The sequence below is a fragment of the Mauremys reevesii genome, linkage group 10, assembly GCF_016161935.1.
Source record: "Mauremys reevesii isolate NIE-2019 linkage group 10, ASM1616193v1, whole genome shotgun sequence".
NCBI lineage: Eukaryota > Metazoa > Chordata > Testudines > Geoemydidae > Mauremys > Mauremys reevesii.
This window is the reverse complement of record NC_052632.1, coordinates 84268429-84288491: the sequence shown is the minus strand read 5'-3', so window position 1 is coordinate 84288491 and position 20063 is coordinate 84268429. Positions and strand designations below refer to the sequence as shown.

The 20063-nt window shown below is 51.0% G+C and overlaps 1 protein-coding gene across 1 annotated transcript in view; it reads right to left on the bottom strand.

Annotated features, from left to right (window-relative positions):
• Positions 1 to 1113: 1113 nt before the first annotated feature.
• LOC120374126 (heparan sulfate glucosamine 3-O-sulfotransferase 4-like) overlaps positions 1114 to 20063 on the bottom strand; it is a 113110-nt gene continuing 94160 nt past the window's right edge. Inside the window, 1 exon segment of the mRNA XM_039493390.1 lies at positions 1114 to 5817. Coding sequence (XP_039349324.1) covers positions 5181 to 5817 — 637 coding nt within the window. The 3' untranslated portion in view covers positions 1114 to 5180.

Sequence of the window (20063 nt, the reverse complement as noted above, 5' to 3'; positions counted from 1 at the left end):
TTGCCTGCAAAGGCATAGTTTGCTTGCAGGAATGTTTACACAGAGCAAGAGGCCCCAGCCCATTGGGCCCAGGGTGCAGAGCTGAGGGGCCCTGACATATGGGGCAGTGGGTGCAGAGCAAGAGGCCTCCAGCCTACTGGGTGTTCGCACAGCTCTGTGCAGCTCCCTGGGAATCATTCTCCCTCCTGCTGCTGCTAAAAGAGTTGGTTGCCTGATTGTGGCTTGGGTGAGCCGTCTCCCATCACTGAGCTAATCAGAGCCCTGCAGGGGCAGGGCAGGGCAGGGCAGGGGGGATGGTTTGTGGACTGAAATGCCCTCACAAGGCAGGTTAGAAGACGACACAAGTGTGTAACAATCCCAGCCAGTCTGTGGCTAATTCACAAGCAGAGAAACAGGGACGCCCATTGCTGACTGAGCTCCTGGCTCCCAGTGGCTGGCCCGGCCCGGCTGCGAGAGGCTCCCGTCTCCCTGAGACACATCCCCCGTGTGTGCTAGTTCCACGCGGGGCCCTGCAAAGGAGACTGCGTCGCTGCTTGGCTGCAGTGCAGGGCTCGCACAGGTGGGTAGCAGAGCACCGGGGAAGGGGTGACCCAGCCATCAGCTATGGGCATATGTAGCGTGCGAGTCATTGTCTTCCCGCAATTAGCCAAACACCCTTTCATCAAGCCATTAACAAGATCATACAGGGAAATGTGCAGGCAGTGCCCAGCCAAAGCTGGCAGCATTAACTTGCTGCTGGTTCTGTCCTTCCCAGGGACTGACACCGGCTCCCCGGGCCCTCAGCCCGGCGAGGATACCCAAGCGAGACACAGAGCCCCCCCAACTAACAAAGTGGGTTTCTGCCCCAGTAGCAGCTGTGTGGTTTGTTCTCTTCCTGCTCCCAGGTCCTTTTGGATCTGATTTGTGCTCACGGTCATGGAAAACTAAGAGACGAACATCTCCCACTACCTGCACCCAAGTGACTGACTGGGCCCAGGCTCCTGCACTGCCCTGACCTGTCTCTATGGTATTAGGTTGATTACGGGATAGTGCAGAGAATTCTCCTCAGCCCTGCCACTCCTGCCGCTTTGGAATATACCCATGCAGAGACCAAGGAGAAATGGAGCAGAGAAATGCAGCTGCTACAATGTTTTATTGTTTAGTGCTGTTAGGTTCGAGTTTTAAGTTGAAGATTTTCAGACGTTCATATCGTTCAGGTACAGAATGATACAGACAGACGTGTTTGGGAGCAGATGACAGAACAGCAGTTTGCTTTCAAAAGGACGAATTGTCCATTTTCATTTCTGAACCATTAAGTACCAGCTTTTCCATAACAATGAATCATCCAGTCTCTGTGTATAAAATTAAATATAATTTATGCTTTGCTAATGGAAATCAAATACAAAATTCAATCTCCTGTGTGTCGTAATGCTGACATTTAAATAGTAAAAAAAAAAAGTTATTAACCCAACTCCCTCCTAGCAGGTTGCTCCCTCTCTTGCTGGAGAGAAAATAACTCCTTGGTCACATTAGCACATTACAAAGGCGGACACTTGTCACTGACGGTGCAGGGACAAAAGTCACCATCTCACCCAAGCCAACAAAGCCATGTCGCCGCCTCTTGATGGCCGGATGTGCCAGGCCTCCCCTTCCCGAGAGCAACAGCAAACAGCATCATGTGTGGTACTAGTGAACAGCCACCCTCAGGCACCTGAGTCTCTCCTGGCTCCTTGATTTCTTAGCAGGCCATTAATGTTCACCAGAGGCTTAGCCCCAGACCAGGCCTGCAGACGAGCAATGCAGTTGGAAAAGTGCAGGAGTCAGTAAGCGCCACCTCCCGAGCGCAGGGAGGTAACCCATATAAAAAATAAACCTCTTAAAATATGGCAAAAAGAAGACTGGGCAAGCAGCCTCGGTGGCGCAGCATCCCCTGGATGCAGACAGGTCCAGTTCTATTGTAGCAGCCGAATAGGACCTCCCTCCAGAGCGTCTCACTGCAAGAACACGCAGCTTTGTAACTGCCTGGGCGGGCGAGCTGGCCGGGGTGAAGCGAGCTCCTTTCGGAGGGTGGCGAAGGGATGCAGCGTTAAGCACAGGCCACGCTCTGCTGTCTGAATCCTGCCTCAGCATTTTGTTGCGGCTCTGGGAATACAGCAAATGGGTAGGGGGTGATTGTACTTCATCCAGGTGCAAACTGGAGCTACGGCTCCTGCCCAGCTACGGGCCAAAAGTTTTCACCAATCCGTGGAACCACAGCGTCAGCGGCACAGGCAGGGTCTTGACTCAAGTCTCTTTTCCTTCCAGGAATGGGCCTGTGAAAAGAGCAGCCAAAGGCCACACGCAATCCGCGGCCTCTGCTGTCCTGGCTGATCCCAGGGACTAGGGAGCAGCACAACACTCTGGCTTTTTTAGGGTTTTTAAAATATGCAAAGAACATTTTTGGTGTGGTCGGGGGAGGAGGGGTTCCTATGGGGGGCCTCTGAGCTCAGTAGGCTCTTGTGTGGGAACGAAAATCTCCCCCTTGCTCGGGGTGGGCAGGCCGCCCCAGCACAGCCGTGGCTCACACAGCATTGTTCCGACTGCTAATGAAACCACTGTCGGGAAAACGAACTTTTTAATCCTCTTTTGCAAAGGTTAGTTGAAAGGGCTTGATCCTGCCAGGTGCTGAGTGCCCTGGAATGGGTTACCTGGGCGGTGGTGGAATCTCCTTCCTTAAAGGTTTTTAAGGCCCGGCCTGACAAAGCCCTGGCTGGGATGATTTAGTTGGGTTTGGTCCTGCTCTGAGCAGGGGGCTGGACTAGATACCTCCTGAGGTCTCTTCCAACCCTGAGATTCTTTGATTCTATGATTCCCTTTGCTGACGGGCGACCTCGTATTTCCGGGCGGGGCTCAGCATCTGGCAGGAGTGAGACCAAAACGAGCTCAGGGTTTGCGGGGCCTGTGAAATAAGAAAAGGCTTCGGGTGTCCATGTAAGCAGGACCCTAGAAATTGGGAAGATTTAAAAAAAATTCCCTCCATCTGAAGCCATGAATCATCTTGCACGAAATGGCAAAACAACCCAGCTTTCATTTAGCAGAAGAAACAACGTTTTAATAACATCTGAAACAACTGAACATCCGCCCTTACTACATATTTGCAGTGTTTGTACAATACATTTCTGGGTTTGCAGGTCGGTGAGAAAGTGTTTTATGTCAGATGTTGTTTTAAAACCTAATCAGGCTAATATGAACTGACATTTACTTCAACGGGAACGAATGTGATTCTCCCGAAACCTGGCCCACAGTCGAAATCCGACAAATGAATTTAGCTCCTTTTATACAATCCAAAGCACTAGCACCACTTTATTGTGTAATGAACCACATGACAGGCCATGAAACCGAAAGCAGGTTCAGCTTGTTACCTAGCTTAACGGTGTTTTAGTGACATTTCCTTTGGTTAGTTGGATCAACAAGGATTTCTTGCCACCTTAATCAAAACCGAGCCTTGGTCTTGCTCAGGAATACATAAGCTGTGTTTTCTTGCTGCTTTCAAACAGCAACAAACGCAACATCTCAAAGGAGCACTGAGGCTTGATAAAAATAAAACACCTTCCCTCCTCCCCCTGCAAAAGCAGGCCCCACTGCTGCTCTTTTTAAACAGGAAATAAAAGGAAAAGAAAAGAAAAGAAACCCCCGACAGCAAGAAATCACCCAAAGGAAGGAAATGTTCCCTCACAGGTAACACGGTGTTTTCTTTTCGTGCCCACTGTTCCTGTGTTTTTTTCAGTAACAGACATGGAATATAGTGCAGCTGTGTAAAACTGCTGCTACCTTGTCTTTGCTGATGCAGGCATGCAGCTCGCTTTGGATTTGCTGAGGTTCTAGGAGTGACAGGTGCTTATCTTATCGTTTCCATTGGGATTTGCCAATTTGGTTGATCATAAACCTTTGTCATTTCCATTCGGAAAGGAAGCTTTTTCCAGGGTAGTGAGCGCTCGCTCGGTGGAAACGACCTTTTCTCCTCTTTGCAGATTTTGAAGCAAAGATGAAGAATGTCTCACAGTTTTGCAAACCCTGCTGAGTCCTGATTTTCAGAAGTGCTGAGCACCCACAGTCCCCCTGACTTGCACCCACGGTCCCAGGGACTTCAGTGGCATTTGTGGCGCTCAGCATTTTTGAAAGTCAGGCCGGTGTCTGGATTTTGCACACCACTCTAGATACGGTGATGAGGGTTTACTCAGTAGAGGAGCTCCTTCTGGGCTAATGGCTACCTAGCAAAGAACTAAAAAGCCGCCTGTAATGACAACCTCAACTGCCATCTGCTATGCAGGGAAGCAGTGGGTTTCCAGAATGATTGAGAAATGCCACTTCATTACCTGCCTGCAGGAAGAGCTGTGAGTGGGACCCTGCACCTTCTGCTAGGAGACTGTGCAGTGCGTCCAGGCCAAGCTTTCTGGGATGGAGGCCATGAGATCATTCTCAGCTGGCTCCTTAGGTACCAGTGCATGACAGTGTTTTTCAGTGCGTGATCAGCTAAAGGAGCATATGAGAATTTAGAGGAAAAGCCTGGCCTCTGGCCTCGCTGCAGACCAGAGGAAATCAAAAGCAACTCTGTTCAGTTAATGGAGTTACACCCAAAAGTGAGAAAAGACTCGGGCTCGGGATATTTGTGGCGCTTGGTAAATGGTTGGTAGCTAGTGCAAGGTGTAACTAGTATGCAAGTGAAGTGTCTGTAAATAGTTTCTTTGCAGCTTTGCTGTTTGTGTGTGATCTGATACCACCTGACTGCCAGCAAGGCAAAACTAAAGTAGTGCAGAAGAAACTGAATCTGTCGGCTTGCCTTGTCACTACTGGGATTCTATCAGCTTCTCTCATCCTTCGTTGGCCATGGGTAGGACTCACTGAATACTGACTGGCTGGCGCTGACAGGAAGCACCAGGAACAAAGTGCTAGAAACAGGTAGCCTCCCCTGTCCCACTGGAGCCTCCCCCAGCCATTCTTGCAATACAATACAGTGGGAGGGCTTGGAACAGACCCAAATGCAACCTGTACTCGCTGTGACATGAAGGTTTCAGGGCTGGAAATGCTGTTCAGCTTGACTTTAACCTTGACAATGCAAGTCTCTTTGTCACAAGACTGAGACTTTAGCCCTGTGCGAGTTGAGTGTCTCTGACAACGATTCACCTCTAGATAGCAGATAGCTTTTCCCTGCTGTCTTGGCTTTACTTATCACTTTCTTCCTGTTCCCACTGGAAATCTTGACCTGTCATTTGGTAAAACATGACATTGAATGGTTTGTAAAACTTGCGCAGTCTGTGAATAACATCTGGGTCTATTTTGGGATGAGTTCGACCCTTGGACTTGCCCAGGCACCTGGGGGCGCTGCTGTCCTCTGGCTTCTTCAGACAAGGAAACCCCTTAGTTTTATTGAAATAAAAATGCTTCTCTGTCACAATCCGTTTGAGGCCTAAGAAATCCTGGACCTTGGCCATTTCCCCAGCTGGGTCAATAATTAACCGTTCGCCGCTGACAAAGAGGATCTGGGAAAGTGGGAAATACTGCAGCCAGTTCTCCAGGTGCAGCGCATAGATCCCGATGCGGATGGCGCTCCAGGAGGCATCGATCAGTCCCAGGGTCCGGTTCTTGAAGGCGAGTACTTCGAAGGTGGGGATCTCAGGTTTCTTGGAGAGCGTCTGCGTGTAGTCCGAGATGGCCCTGGTGATGGGGTTCCGCACCACCACGATCAGCTTGGTGTCCTTGGCCATGGAGTGAATGCGCTTTGGGGCTTCGTTGGTCACAAAATAGCTCGGCGTCTTCTCCATCGTTATTTGTCCATCCAGAGTCTTGGGCATCACGTTCCTGTAGAGAAAGAAAGAGGAGAGAGAGGAAGAGAGTTTAGTTCTGTAGCAGGAATCTAGCTCCCAAGGAAACTCAGCCATGTGGGTTCCCCTCCGGCCACGCGCAGGGAGTTGTGAGGCTGAGGGCACCCCCCAGGGGAGTGACACTAGCTACCCCATAATCTCTGGAGATCCACTGCCGATTAGTGTCCTTTGGCTTCAGAACCCGGCGACGGCAAGTACCTCAAGGGTTAAAGCCGGTCTCAGTAACATATGATACAGTCAATTTGCCATAGGCATATGTAGACAAGAGTTAATTGACAATAAACCTGTACAATACCTGTCTGTACAGCAAGCCATCTGCTACCATTTGCTCAATTAAGCCTATACACTTCAGAGCCTTGTACCAAAGTGGTGCATTTAGGATTACACAAGACCTTTTTGTTAGGATGACATGCTTTTAAATGTCTCAGCTAATAAAACTTAATACAGAATAAGATCCCTTGCTTCTAGTACAATAATTAAATTTATTTACTATCTTGTGTGTGAGGAAGAATGACTTTTCTTTTATCTCTAATTCACATGCTCTGTCAATAATTAATTGCTGCTGGGTTTTGAGCTTCCTGCGCAAGCACTTTTATTAGCCAAAAGGAATTTGCCTACCGGATAAATTAACATGTAGCAAGACTTTCCTGGATAGTATATCATCATACTGTAAAATGCAGCTGCAGCCCAGATAGCTTTTATATCTAAGAAAATGGAGAAGTAAATGCCTGGCCCATATGGCCCAAGCCAAAGATGAATGTCGCAAACCAGAAAGTTTTAAATCATGGACTCAGTATGTGTGTTAGAGCATCTTTTAAACCTTAGCTGCTGGGTACCAGGCTGGCTGCAGGCCTTTGCCGTACACGGGGCATGTAGTGCCTCCAGTTCACACCCACGCTGTGCTGGGCAGGGCACTACGCTCCCAGGAACTCGTGAGTCTCTTCTCACGGCCAGTGTGAGGTCTGCTGTTCTCTTGTGGCTCCCGGCTTGAGAACCATTATTCATCAGCTGGAAAATCCCCCCCAGCTACAGAAAGAGCAACTGCGTCACATCCTGCCTCACCCAGCATGCCAGAGGCCTGGCTGCTGCCGCCTTGAACTGTATGGTGTGGTTTGCACCTGTGTAATGTGTGTGTGAAACCTCTCCAGCCAGAATGGCGCCATTCGGCACCCACTCTGCGCAGGAGTCAGCGAGGTAAGGCAGGCGCAAGGCAGTCAGGAAACAGGTCCCCAGTGCACAGGGTTTATATCCGGTATCCGTGCCAAGAGTCAGAGCAATGCTCATTGTTTCAGTGTGTGCAACTGGCACAAATCTAAATGTTTTGGACATAAAATAAAACAAAAATGTTTTATTTTCAGTTCAACGTGTTGATTTTTAAGCTTTGCAGCTATGCTCCCGGTCACACACATTGTGATGTTTAGCTTGGTGTACGTTGCCCCAAATGTCCATGATTATTGTGTAGCTCGAGTGGGTAATTAGCAGGGGGAGGGGTGGTCCCTCAGCAGTGGGGTAGAACTCAACGTAATACCAGGGCATGATTATGCAAAGCGCTGAGCATCCCCTGAGAGGAGCTCCTGCATTGCCCACCTCTTCCATTGGCTTTAATGCAAGGTGAGGCTGCTCAGCATCTTGCAGGATTGGGCCCTTCACATGGGAAACTGTTTTCAGTGCAAACATATGGTGAGAAAATAATGGGTCTAGGCTTGAAACGGTTCTTTAACAGCCCCTGGGCTCCACAGCCGCAGCGATACTGCCGCCACGCAGCAGCGCACAGGCAAACCACCATCCCGTGGGGTTACCCAGCGGGTAGCTGCAAGCAGAGATGGTTGCTAGACAGGGCCCAGCTAGGCGAACTTGCCACTGCCTTGTGTTTGAGACTGTTCAGTGCCACGTGTTGCTTTGCAGCTCACCCATAGCGTGCGCCCATGTTTCCCGACATGATAGGTAGCAGATTAAGTTCCCTGGGCCACAGAATTCCTTTCGGGGCTGCTGAGTGTTCCAGGAACCAGCTTTGAGCTGAAAAGCTTTGGAAGCTGGTGATGGGTGGCCTGAGTTGTCCATATTGCCAGAAGGGCCCAAGGCTGCCTTACGGTACTGACGGCAGGATTCCCTTTGGCAAAGCGGTTTGCTAGGCGGCTGCGTCTTCCCCTCTCCCCCCACGCCCCCCTCCCCACAGCTCTTTTGCTGAGCTTTGTGATCCCGAGTCCCAGATTTCCAGTCGCTTCCAGCAGGCTTCCGCTCTCTAGCCCACCAAGCAAAGCACAAGGAGCCCCCCCGAATGCTGCATGCCCAGTAGGCACCAAGTCCCTGACATGCGGACACTGCTTCGCGCTGCAGCAGAAAGCGGTTGCGTGTATGGACACAATTGCTGCGGCCTATCAAAGCCGCACCCGTTTTAAAGGGCATCTGCGGCAATTAAATGGCAATTAAAGCTTTGTCAGCATGTTTACACAGGTGCCCAGGGCTCTCCAGGCAGGTGCTGCCAGCTGATGGGTCCTCCCGTGAAGAACGCTAGCCTGCGGTCTGCTCCTTACATCTCCTGTGGCTGGAATTCAGCCTTTCACCACCTTTGGGACACAGTCACCCTTCTGAGCATCTGACTTGCCTCTTAGTCCTCTGTCTCTTTCCAGCTCCCTCCTGCACCGCTCCCCTGCCTGATCGCCCTAATCCCCAGTCTATAGATGTCAGGGAGCCCAAATGTTGTAGCCAGACTGGTCCTTTGCTCTAGGGGTGGGACCCCAATATCCCCACACTCCATCACCTGCCGCAGCTTCTCTGATGTCTCCAAATCCAACTCAGACTCTGCAGTGTGACCCTCCTAGCTCTCCATGGACTCCTTGCATCCAGGCCCCTGCCCATCCTCTTCCCTCGGTACATCCCCCCGGGCCAGTTCCTACAACCCAGCAGCCATCAGCGTCTGATACCCACGACTCTCCACTCTTCTATTTATTCTGACCCATCTATCCAGCCCTCTTTCCCCACCAGCCTCTGAGCCACCGACTCATTCCTTTTCTGTACTGTGCATATTGCTAGTAATGAGTGACTAGACCAGAGAAATCTCATTAGCTTCCTTACAGAAAAGTCCCGTATAAGTTAACAGGGGATAAAACTACAGGGTTCTATAAAACTACTTCAAAAACCTACAGAACTTGAGAGATTCATACAGATGTGTAGATTCTCTATTAAAGTCTATAGGGTGTTTCCCAAAGAGCTAGGATTTGCAATGGTGTACGAGAAGTAATTCTTCTGCTCTACTCTGTGCTGATACAGCCTTATCCGGAGGATTGTGTCCAGTTCAGGAAAGATGTGGACAACTTGGAGAAAGTCCAGAGAAGAGCAACAGAAATGATTAAAGTTCTAGAAAACATGGCCTCTGAGGGAAGATTGAAAAAACTGGGCTTGTTTAGTCTGGAAAAGAGAACACTGAGAGAGGACATGATAACACTTTTCAAGTACATAAAAATTTGTTACAAGGAGAAGGGAGATAAATTGTTCTTCTTAATCTGTGAGGACAGGACAAGAAGCAATGGGCTTAAATTGCAGCAAGGATGGTTTAGGTTGGAAATTAGGAAAAAATTCCTTACTGTCAGGGTGGTTAAACACTGGAATAAATTGCCTAGGGAGGTTGTGGAATCTCCATCACTGGAGATTTTAAGAGCAGGTTAGATAAACACAGTCTAGATAATACTTAGTCCTGCCATGAGTGCAGGGGACTGGACTAGATGACCTTCAGGTCCCTTCCAGTCCTACGATTCTATGATTCTATGCCTGTGTCCCATGTCAGAATGGGCTCTCCACTGAAATAACTGGAAGAGGTGTGTTTGGAGGAGAAAGGCAGCTCAATGCAGGAAGAAACTACGCTCAGAGCAAAGCTGACAATATTGGCTCTCAAGAGCGGAGTAGCTGAGGGTCTTTTTCAGTAAGTGCTAGTGCGCTGGTGGTTTTCTGATATATTGCACACCAGCCAGCTGGACAAAAGACACTATGACCTGCCGAAACAGCTGCCGATGATCTACACTGCAAATTTGTGGAGTTGCACCTGGGCACATACAACTTTCCAATTTGCCTGAGTGATTCAAACTGGTATTCCCATTCCCATGGAAATCACTTTCACTCAACACTGTGTCTTTGAAAATGACCAGCCAGAAATAACTCTAATTACAGTATGCAGCCATCTGTAAATACCTCCCAGGCTCAGGGTCCCCTCATCAGCTCTTGCAGACCTGGCCTTTCGGTGCACACAGTACCCCTGTGCATTGGCCCTGCCTGCACTGGCCAAACAATCCAAGCATGGCAGCGTAAAATTTCTTGATCGATTTCTGAAAACACTGTTGAGAAAATTTGGAACTGAAAAGCTAAAATTTCTGCCTGGAAATTAGGCTGGTCTGATGCAACTGAGCAGAACAGATTAAAGTGACAGAAGAGAGCTGATGGATTTCATCAGCTGAGCGAATGACTGACAGCACTTGCAGGCTTGCATGGGGAGAATCCAGCCCTGCATATGGCTGTGTGCGCTGCACCAAAATGCTAATCCTCCTACCACGGAGAAAGGGGATACGATCTGCCCCCTTCAAATAAAAGGCCAGTGTTTACAGAGTGCATCAGCTAAGTGACTTCCCCCAGTGTGCTGAGCTCACTGGCCTTAACGCGATTCACGAGTGTACCATCAGCAGCACATGTAGCCCTGAGTTCTGTGCGCAGCACGCTGCCAGCGCTGCAACCTAAGTGACTTGGTAAATTTGTTAAAATATGATATTGAAGATCAGGTTAGCAAGAATTTCTGAAGAGTAATACTCTATTTCCCTCTTATCAAATCTCCCTCCAGATTAGCAGGTATACTCTAAATGCACTCAACTGCAGGGGCCTAATTGCATTCCATAGTTATTGATTTTTGGAGAGTTGATTTAGTTTTATTGAATGATAACAGAAAGAAACACCAGTTTACAAACAGTGGACGTGATATTGCTGGCTGCGGCTTCCCCCTCTAAATTCTGATCCATCGCCACTCTCACAGAAGGAGGTTTGAGGATACACATTAGACTCAGCAATACAGAGTTACCCCACAATGAGGACAGGATCCAGTCCTCTCCCATGGAATGGAGAATGGATGAGCAATTCTGCTCTAAGACACAGCTCTTTATCATAGACATTTTGCAGCCAGCCTGGTCAGCTGGGTCTCTGAAGTAACAGTACTTTATTATGCCCCCGTCCCAGATCCGTCCCAGGTCCCAGTCACTTCTCTCACAAACGAGGATGCTCGGGAATAAGCAGGTGTGTGCCTGTTGAGGAGATAATGCCATCAATGTTTACAGCACTTTCCTCTTCCCACATAGTTCTGTTGGATCATTAGGAAAGGCAAGTGCTTGCTCTGGCTAGTAAAATATTTAAATATCTAGTGCCGAAAACCCAAATGCTGAGAACTCAGGACTCACACGCAAAAAGTCAGCAGGATTTTATAATGATTTCTGAAGCAACGCAAGGCAATCATGCAGCCAAAACAGAAACCTTTTCATGCATTCCTCCTCCCCAATAACCTCATTTCCAAGGAAGGGCTCAATTAGTTGTAAACATGTAACAGCCTATAATTTGCTGGAGGAAAACACGTTTCATTTTGCTAGTGAGAGCGGAGGATGAAGGAGCACCGTCCCCTCACTAACTGCAGCGGCAGGTTGTTCCGGTGCTTTGTCTACGCTTCATGCTTAAGGCTGAGAGTCTGTCACGGACTCTGTGACTTACCGTAACCTCTGCAGCAGCTGGTGCTGGGGCAGTCTTGGGCCCCCGCCCCCACAGCAGCAGCAGGAGTGTGGGAGGGGGCTCAGGGAGTTTGGGGTGTGGGAGGTGGTGAGGGCTCCGAAGCAGCAACATGTCCCTCGGCTCCTAGGCGGAGGGAGGTGCAGCCAGGCGGCTCCACACTGCCTCCGCCAGCAGGCGCCGCCCCTGCAGCTCCTATTGGCTGCAGTTCCTGGCCAATGGGAGCTGCAGAGCTGGCGCTTGGGGCAAAGGCAGCGCACGGAGCACCCCTGGCCATCCCTGTGCCTGGTCGCTGAGGGACATGTTGCCACTTCCGGGGAGCCACATAGGGAATCTGTCAGCCCCGCCAATCCTCCCCCCAGCAACAGTGGGGGTTCTGGGCCGCCCCCCCCCCGAGTACCCAAGTTTTAGTGTACTGCCTGTGACCTGTCCATGACTTTTACTAAGTATAGCGTAGCCTTGTTCATGCTTAATTCATCCAGGAGCAGTTCTGTGCTTTGTAATATGTGAGCCAAACATACCAGGTTGCTATTGGTAGATGGTGGCTGAGGCTTTAGGACTGGGCCTTTCCAGACATCTCTGTGTTACGGACTCTGAGCAATATCTGAACAATGAACGATATTCCAGGCTCACCAACCCCAAGCATGCATAAGTCATGAGCCAGGCCCATCGAAATCAGGGAACTGGTTTAAAAATCATGGGTTTAGGGGAACAAACTCCAATCCAGCTGAAGGCTTGGCTACACTTGCAAGTTAGGGTGCCTGGGGCTGCTTTAATGTGCTCTAACGCCTGATGTGTCCACACTGGCAAGGCATGTAGAGCGCCTGGACTCTGCAGCTGGAGCACGCCTGGTAATCCACCTCGGCGAGAAGCAGAACGCTTGCTGCGCCTCGGCTGAAACGCCTGGGTGTCAGTGTGAATGAGGTGTTGCATTACTGTGCTCTGATCAGCCTCCGGAAACATCCCATAATCCCCTTAAGTCAAGTGGCCACTCGTCTCATTGTTTTGGAATCAGCTGTAGGAACGTGGCTATCCCCTTTCAAAGCTCCGTTTCTGACAGCCGGCTGCTTACCTGCTCCGAGACAAAGCAACCATTAGTGTGGAATGTTGCTTGCTGTGAGTGTGTGAGAGACAGGTGTGTGTGGGGGGGTCTGAACTTACAAGGCAGCATGCTGACACACTCTCAGCACCCCAAAAACCCACTCTCTCTCCCCCCGCACACACAACACACTCCCTGTCTCACCCCACCCCACCCCCTGCATTTGAAAAGCAGGTTGCAGCCACTTGAATGCTGGGATGGCTGCCACAATGCACTGCTCTTTGTGGCGTTGCAAGAGCTGCTAATGTGGCCACGCCAGTGCGCTTCCAGCTGACAGTGTGAACACAGGGCCGTGTTTTCCCTGCTGTGGTCTCCGAAGGCTGGTTTATCTGCAAGTGTAGCCAAGCCCTGAGGGTTTGTTTTTTTATTCGCCTTCTGTATTTTGAGCCTTTAGGGGCATTTAGGTCAGATTTTCAAGTTTTTCTCCTCTCCCCTGAGAGCTAGACACGTTGTTTTTTTAAAGGCAAGCTGAGATTCAGTCACCTGACTCCAAGAGCTGGGGCTTTAAGGCAAACACCAAATATTTCAAGACTTGTGATAAAATCATGAAAGGTGGCACCCCTGCTAGTCTGCGTTTGTGCGTCTCCTACAAAGCATGGCAAGGCCTTTGCAGGGAGGGTGGAACAGAGGGAGAATATCCTACAGGCTCTGAGAGCCAACGGGAAAGGAAGGTTTTTAGGCAAGACGTTCAAACAGGAAGTGATTCTGAATGTGTGCATGTGGCGGGCTCGGGGGCGAGGTGTTGACACAACCAGCAGAACAGCCTTTCCTCCAGCTCCAGTCCCAGGACAGAGGGAAGGCCAGGGCTGGCAGCCAGAGAAGCTGACTCCAGGCTGTCTGGCTTGTGAGGATTTAGGAAGGACATTATTCAAGGACCCATAAGCGTGAAAAGAGGAAGCAAGCAGGGATGTCAGGGGAGAGCGGGAAGGTCACCAGGATGCTCCAGAGATGGTGGGAGGTGGCAGGACAGAGAGAGAGGAAAGTCTAGGGCAAAGCCTGGCTCCAATGCTGGGTATTGAGCAGCATGGCCAGCCCCAAATGTTCAAAAACCGTGAGTCCGGCTCACCCAGAATCCTGAGGTTATGGAAAATAATGGAGTTGGGGGTCTTTTTATCTGCCTTCTGCTTTTTGAGCCCTTAGGGCAGCGGTTCTCAAACTGGGGTTGGGATCCCTCAGGGGGTCGCGAGGTTATTACACGGGGGGTTGCGAGCTGTCAGCCTCCACCCCAAACCCTGCTTTGCCTCCAGCATTTATAATGGTGTTAAATATATAAAAACATTTTTAATTGATAAGGAGGGGTCTCACTCAGAGGTTTGCTGTGTGAAAGGGGTCAACAGTACAAAGGTTTGAGAACCCCTTCTTTAGGGTGCGCTGGGGTCACATTTTGAAGCTTTCTCCACAAGCACAAGGGCTAGAAACTTACTTTTTCTGTAAGAACAAAGGCTGGAATCATCACACAACCACCTGACTCCAGGAGCTGGGGCTTTAAGGAAAACAGTAATTATCATAATTCTCAGCCTGTTTGAAGACCTGGTGGAGGACAAAGGCAAGGTACCAGGCAGGGACAGTCCAATCACGCTGTTTTTCCTGAAGAACTCCTAGCACAGATCTCTATCGATCCATTAACTATGGAAATCAGTGTATTATGTTTTTGTTGCTCACGCCACAAAACAGATTTTATTGTCATTCATAAAGGCCTATTTCTGTGCATTGCCGCCGTAACTGACTCAATTACAAATAAACAGGAGACAGTTCCTGAGCGTGCGGCTTAGTGCACGGTGCAGAACGCCCCAGCCGGAGCAGCCGTTGGGAAGGGAAGCCCCCGTCTCTCTCTGGCTCCCCCGAGGCAGCGACGAACCTCAGAATGATGCTCTAGATTGGTGGTGTTGGCTCAGGCAAGGAGCTGCATCAGCCAGAGCAGGAAGCAGGAAAGTGTAGGCGCCGGGAAATGCCTCTGCCAGTCTGGGGGCTGGTGCTGGCACACAATGCTTTCCAGCTACCCTGGTTTGTTCCTGTTTGGATGTGGCTGTGGGGGCTGCAGGTGATTGTGCAGCACAGATATGGGCTGCAGGCAGGCTGGTGGCTGGAGCTGGGGTATTTCTGCTCAGGCTCCCTGGTCTAGTGGATTAGAGCCAGTTACCACTGCGCTCGTGGGCACCTGTGGCCAGTACGCTGCTATTCAGCCCTTTCTCCCCTTCAGGGGCGTATGAAATGCTGTTAGCGCCTGGCCCTCCCGCTGCCAGGCATGCTCAGCCTGGGTTTGTATCTCTGCTGGTCTCCTTTCAGGCCTGGCAGTTTCCAGCCTTTGTCACGTCCTGTTTGGCGCACACCTGAGCGCTCGCCCTTCTTCTGTCGTGCAGCATCCATAGGGTGTGACCTGGGGCCTTCCTCATTCCCATGCGTCCCCACCCTGCTGGGCCCTGGGTCTGGCTGCAGGCAGCGGTGCACTCTCTGCCTAGGGAAGTGCAGCACAACCAGAAGGCTGGAAGAAACTCACCGTCTAGCTCCTATTGAGATGGCAAAAGCCCCCAGGTAGCAGGCCTGTGCTTTAAGTGTCATCCCGACCCATGGGCTCCTTGGAGATCATGGCAGCTGAGCCACTGCCCCCTCAGCCTTCCCCACTAGTCCTGGCCGGTCTCTCACCCCTGCTCCCGCCTGCACGGTGACTTGCTCTAACAGCACGAGTCAGGGGCAAGTCATCGTTCCCTTAAGTCAGGGGTTGGCAGCCTTTGGGAAGTGGTGTGCCAAGTCTTCATTCATTTAAGGTTTCGCGTGCCAGACCGGCAGCACGGGCAGCAGACAGAACCCCAGACTGGCAGTGGGCTGAGTGGCTCATCCCACTGCCAGTCTGGGGTCCTGTCCACCAGCCCTGCTCAGCCGGCTGCCAGCCCAGGGTCTGTCCATCCAGGCTGGCAGCGGGCTGAGCAGGGCCGGCGGCCGGGACCCTGGCTCACAGCAGCGTGCCACTAAAAATCAGCCCGCGTGCCGCCTTTGGCACACGTGCCACAGGTTGCCGACCCCGCCTTATGTGATAAACTGCAGCCAGCTCCTCCAGCTGACAGCCAGGGCAAGCGCCTGAGTTTTCACATCCAGCAAGGCCAGGTGCAAGAGCCCAGGGCTGCAATGGGGCAGGCAGCTCGAGTAGCATGAGGAAAGTCACCCTGTAGGAAGCACGTCACTCAGGCTGTCATGCTGGGGTAGCTCTGCACAGTGGGGTGGGGGGTGCGGACTCCAGGAGGGTTACGGGCTGTTACAGCAGTGAATTCTCTACAGCAACCCCCTCCCTTGCCGTGGGCGCATGTGGTGCAGGGGAGAAGTGACTCACTAATCTCCTCCACCCAGAATTGCGCCTTGTCAGGCTCTTGCTATCAGCAGCTAATCAGATGCTGTGTGATTTTCATGGGAGACCTGTGAATAGCAGACACTCAGGACGGGGGCACAATGGAATCAGAGCAACTGAAGAGATCCAGTGGGTCTGAGAGTCAAAACCGTGAGCCAGACTCGGCCAGCCCTGCTCCCTCGGCCTGGCAGGCCGGCTGCATTCAGAGGGATACTCCTGGGGTGAGGGGCTGCGCCGCAGGAAGACGTGTGGCCAGAGGCGGCCCTCGAGTGTACGTGTCCACCAGCACCAGCTCAGCCTGCTCCTGTCGCTCTGTCCTGACTAGCGCTGCTTGGAAAACCAACGCTTTTCCTGAGAGAAACTCCAAGCAAAAACATCTGTGTGAAAAATGTTTGGTTGAAAAATGTTGCTTTTCCCACAGGAAATTTTGAAACAAAAAGTTTCATTTCAAACCTGCAACATGAATTCAAAGGGTGTTTCCTGACAAAACTGTATTTCTTGATGGGGAAACTGTCTGCACAGACCCCTGGCCAGCTCCAGTCCTGACCCTTCCCACACCACTGCCTGGTGCCAGAGAAGGAGAACTGGCTTTGTGCTTTGAGCACAGGCCTGGGAATCAGGAGTTTTTAATCTACGTTCTGACCCAGCCTCCCCCATGGCCCAGCACAGGCCACTTAAGCCAAAATTTTAAAAAGTGGCCATTAGTTCTGGGGGTTCAACAAACCACCATGGGGCCTGCTTATCTGGCAGGGGTGCAGAACACCCAAAGCTCCCACTGCGACGGAGGGTGCTCAGCAGGGCCCTGTGTGTCTATAGTTGGGTGACCAAGCCCATGGCCCTTTGTGGCAATTTTAGGCCTCAAATTCCATTAGTTAAATGGGCTCAATCCTCCCCCAGTACCTCACAGGGCTGCGATAGGGTCGATTGGACAATTACTGCTAGGTGCATGGATGCTGAACATATCTTTTAGTAAGAGTAGAAAATCAGCGACATTCGTTTGGGGGCTGAACATCTGTTCCCTTGACGTGTCTGCACTACGCATACCCAAACATTAGCAGCATTGTGCAAGGACATGAGAACCAGAAATGGAAACTGACTGACTAGAAACGAAGCCGAGCTGGCTAGTCTGTTTTCATTGAGCCAGGGTATGTTAATAGCAAAAAATCAACATGCACCATCAACAGTGAAGAGTAAACAAGACTTGTGCAATGATTTCACTTCTCTTCTCTCTCTCTCTATGTTGGCTTGGCCTGCACTCACCTCCACAGTATCCCAGCAACACAGAGTGTTGTGGGTCAGACCCATGCTCCAGCTAGACCAATAGCCTGTCTCCAGCACTGGCCAGAGCTAGATGCTTCAGAGGAAGGTGTAAGAACCCTGCAGTAGCAAATATGGGATCATTTGCCTGCTACATCAGGTCTCACCGTAGTCTCCAATAGTTAGAGATTGGCTCAACTCTTGAAGCAGGAGGTTCAATATCCTGCCCAACATCAATTGCTATTAATTATGATTTCTATGGCTATCAAGAATATCCAGTATCAGAGGGGTAGCCATGTTAGTCTGGATCTGTAAAAAGCAACAGAGAGTCCTGTAGCACCTTTAAGACTAACAGATGTATTGGAGCATGAGCTTTCGTGGGTGAATACCCACTTCGTCAGAATATCCAGAATGATGTCCAATTCTTTTCCAAATCTTACTAAGCTCTTTGCCTCAACAACTCCCTGTGGCAGTGAGTTTCACAGGCTAGTTACATGAAAACAGATTTCCTTTTACTGATTTTAGAGTTCACACCTGCTATTTCAGTGACTGTCCCCTTGCTCTTGTGTAATGAGGCAGAAAACAGATGTTCTCAATCTCCCTTCTCTAAACCAGTAATTATTTTGTAACAGGATAGAACTTGGAAGGCTTTAAACAGAAGCTCAGATCCCCTCTTTCCCTCATCTCTAAAGGAACATATAAGGGCTCAGTTCATGAACAAAGCTTTTGAAGCCTCTCCTCCAGGTGAAGCAATGGTGCTCATACCTCTGCTGAGAACTGCCTGCCCTGAGAGTCGGCTACCCGGCGAGGAGAGGCTATTCCTTCCACTGCCTAAAGCAGGAACTCAAATCTCAGCATTTAAGATGTGAGGATGCAAATTGGGATGTGGATAGTGGATTAACAGGATGCTAAAATACTGTTATGTAATTATAGTGCTTATGTACATGACACGCAGACACAGCAGGGAGGCAGGGAACGCGTAGGGTGGGGAAAGATGGTCCCTATCTCCAGAAGAAGAGACATACAGGGCACGGCTGATCAGCTGCGACAGCAGAGGCCTGGATACAAACGAGAAACAGCAGCACATAAGAGTCCTCTAGCCTTGGGAGCTGGGCTGGAACACCAGGCGCTAACAAAGAGTCACTGATCCTGGGGATTTCAATTACCGACACCAGTTCAGCAATAACACTTGTTTACAATTTCCCAGACATGAGAGGCTGTTTTCTTATGCAATTCTCTGAGCAAATGGAAGGAGCAGGGTGGGTGAAACTGACTGACTGATGCTAATCTGAGTCAGAAATGGTGACCACAGGAGCAGGGTGACCTGGGCCAGGCAGGCGGATGGCAGATCATGCCCGCTGTTCGGAGATCTGAGTGAACCCGATGAGAGGGGGCCTGGGAGGCCTTGCAATGCCTGGGGGCTGCACCACGAGGACTGGGCCCAAAGGAAGGAGGTGCAGTGGGAGGAGCAGGCTGGGCTCCCTTCTAACATGTGCTGTCAATTGCCTCTGGAACTGGCTCAAGGATGCTGCCGCTGCACAGTCCTGGAGCTGGAGACATGGTCGTCGTTCTCCTTCAGCGGGCCAGGCTCCACAGGCAGCATGGGGGAGACGTGCTCCCTGGCCTCCAGGTGCTGCAATGCTGTCTGGGAATGGCAGAGCAGACTGCCTGCTGGGCAGCAGCACTGCACCCATTGCACCCATTGCACCCTCTGCCCACCAGGAATTGGTCTGACTCTTATGAGCTGATTTCACGCAGGCCCCCAGTGGTAATGGCTTCCAGCCAGGCCAGGCTTTGTGAAGTGGGTGGGAGACTCGAGCCCACCAGCCCTCTCCCCATAGTGCAGCCCACACAACAAGCCACACGCAGGCCAGGACGGGGTGGCGAAGAGAGGCCCCCGCTGCAGATTTTCTTGCACAAACCACTCGGCCATTCGAGTTGTGATCTAATTCCCAGGAGACACTGCGCAGGTTGCGGGTTCCCCTCTGTGCCGAGCAGTCTTCGTCCCGGGGGACAGAAGCTTTAAAAAGAAGCTGGGTCTCCTGCACATGGGAGGCTGCCTGGGAATGCCCTGAATCTGTCCTCTGCCAGCACCATGGCTGGCCACACCCCTCCCTGGCCACTGCCCACTTCTAGAGATGTGCTTGTGGACACGGATTGCTAGGGGCCCTGCACCAGGTTAATCCCACCCCTCCGTGTGGCCGTGCCCAAAGCCGGGCTCGCCCGCCTTCGGCACTGATGCTTTGGGATAGACTCTGACAATCTGCCTATTTCCGTAGTGCCCAGGTGCCATAACCATAGACCAGGACACCAGGTGCTGGGCACTGAACAAGGAAAACTGCCCCAAGCCTTTTGCTGTCACTCACCTGTTCCTGGAACCTTTGGGCAGGGAATGATCTCGGGAATACAGGGGTTTGCTGCTGCCTGAGCTGTTCCTGTGTGTTTGGTGGCTGGGACTGTGGAGTGCGCCTCTTATTTATTGGGGTGACCCTAAGGCTAATGAGATGAAAATGAACTCAGTTCAGTTGGAAATACAGCCTCCCTGATCCGCCCTTCCTGCACACGAGGCGTCTGCCCCCTGGGAGTTTGGCTGCAGGATTTGTCAAAGGGTTAGAGCAGTATCTTCTACCAGGTGCTCAGGTGACGAGGGCCCAGTGGGTACCTGGATGGATGCCTACTGCCCCTCCTCCTGCCTGGCCAAGGTAAAGGGATTGTCGTGTTTAAAGCACTGAGCGTTACTCTACCACAGCACTGGAAATAAACGGTTGTGTATATA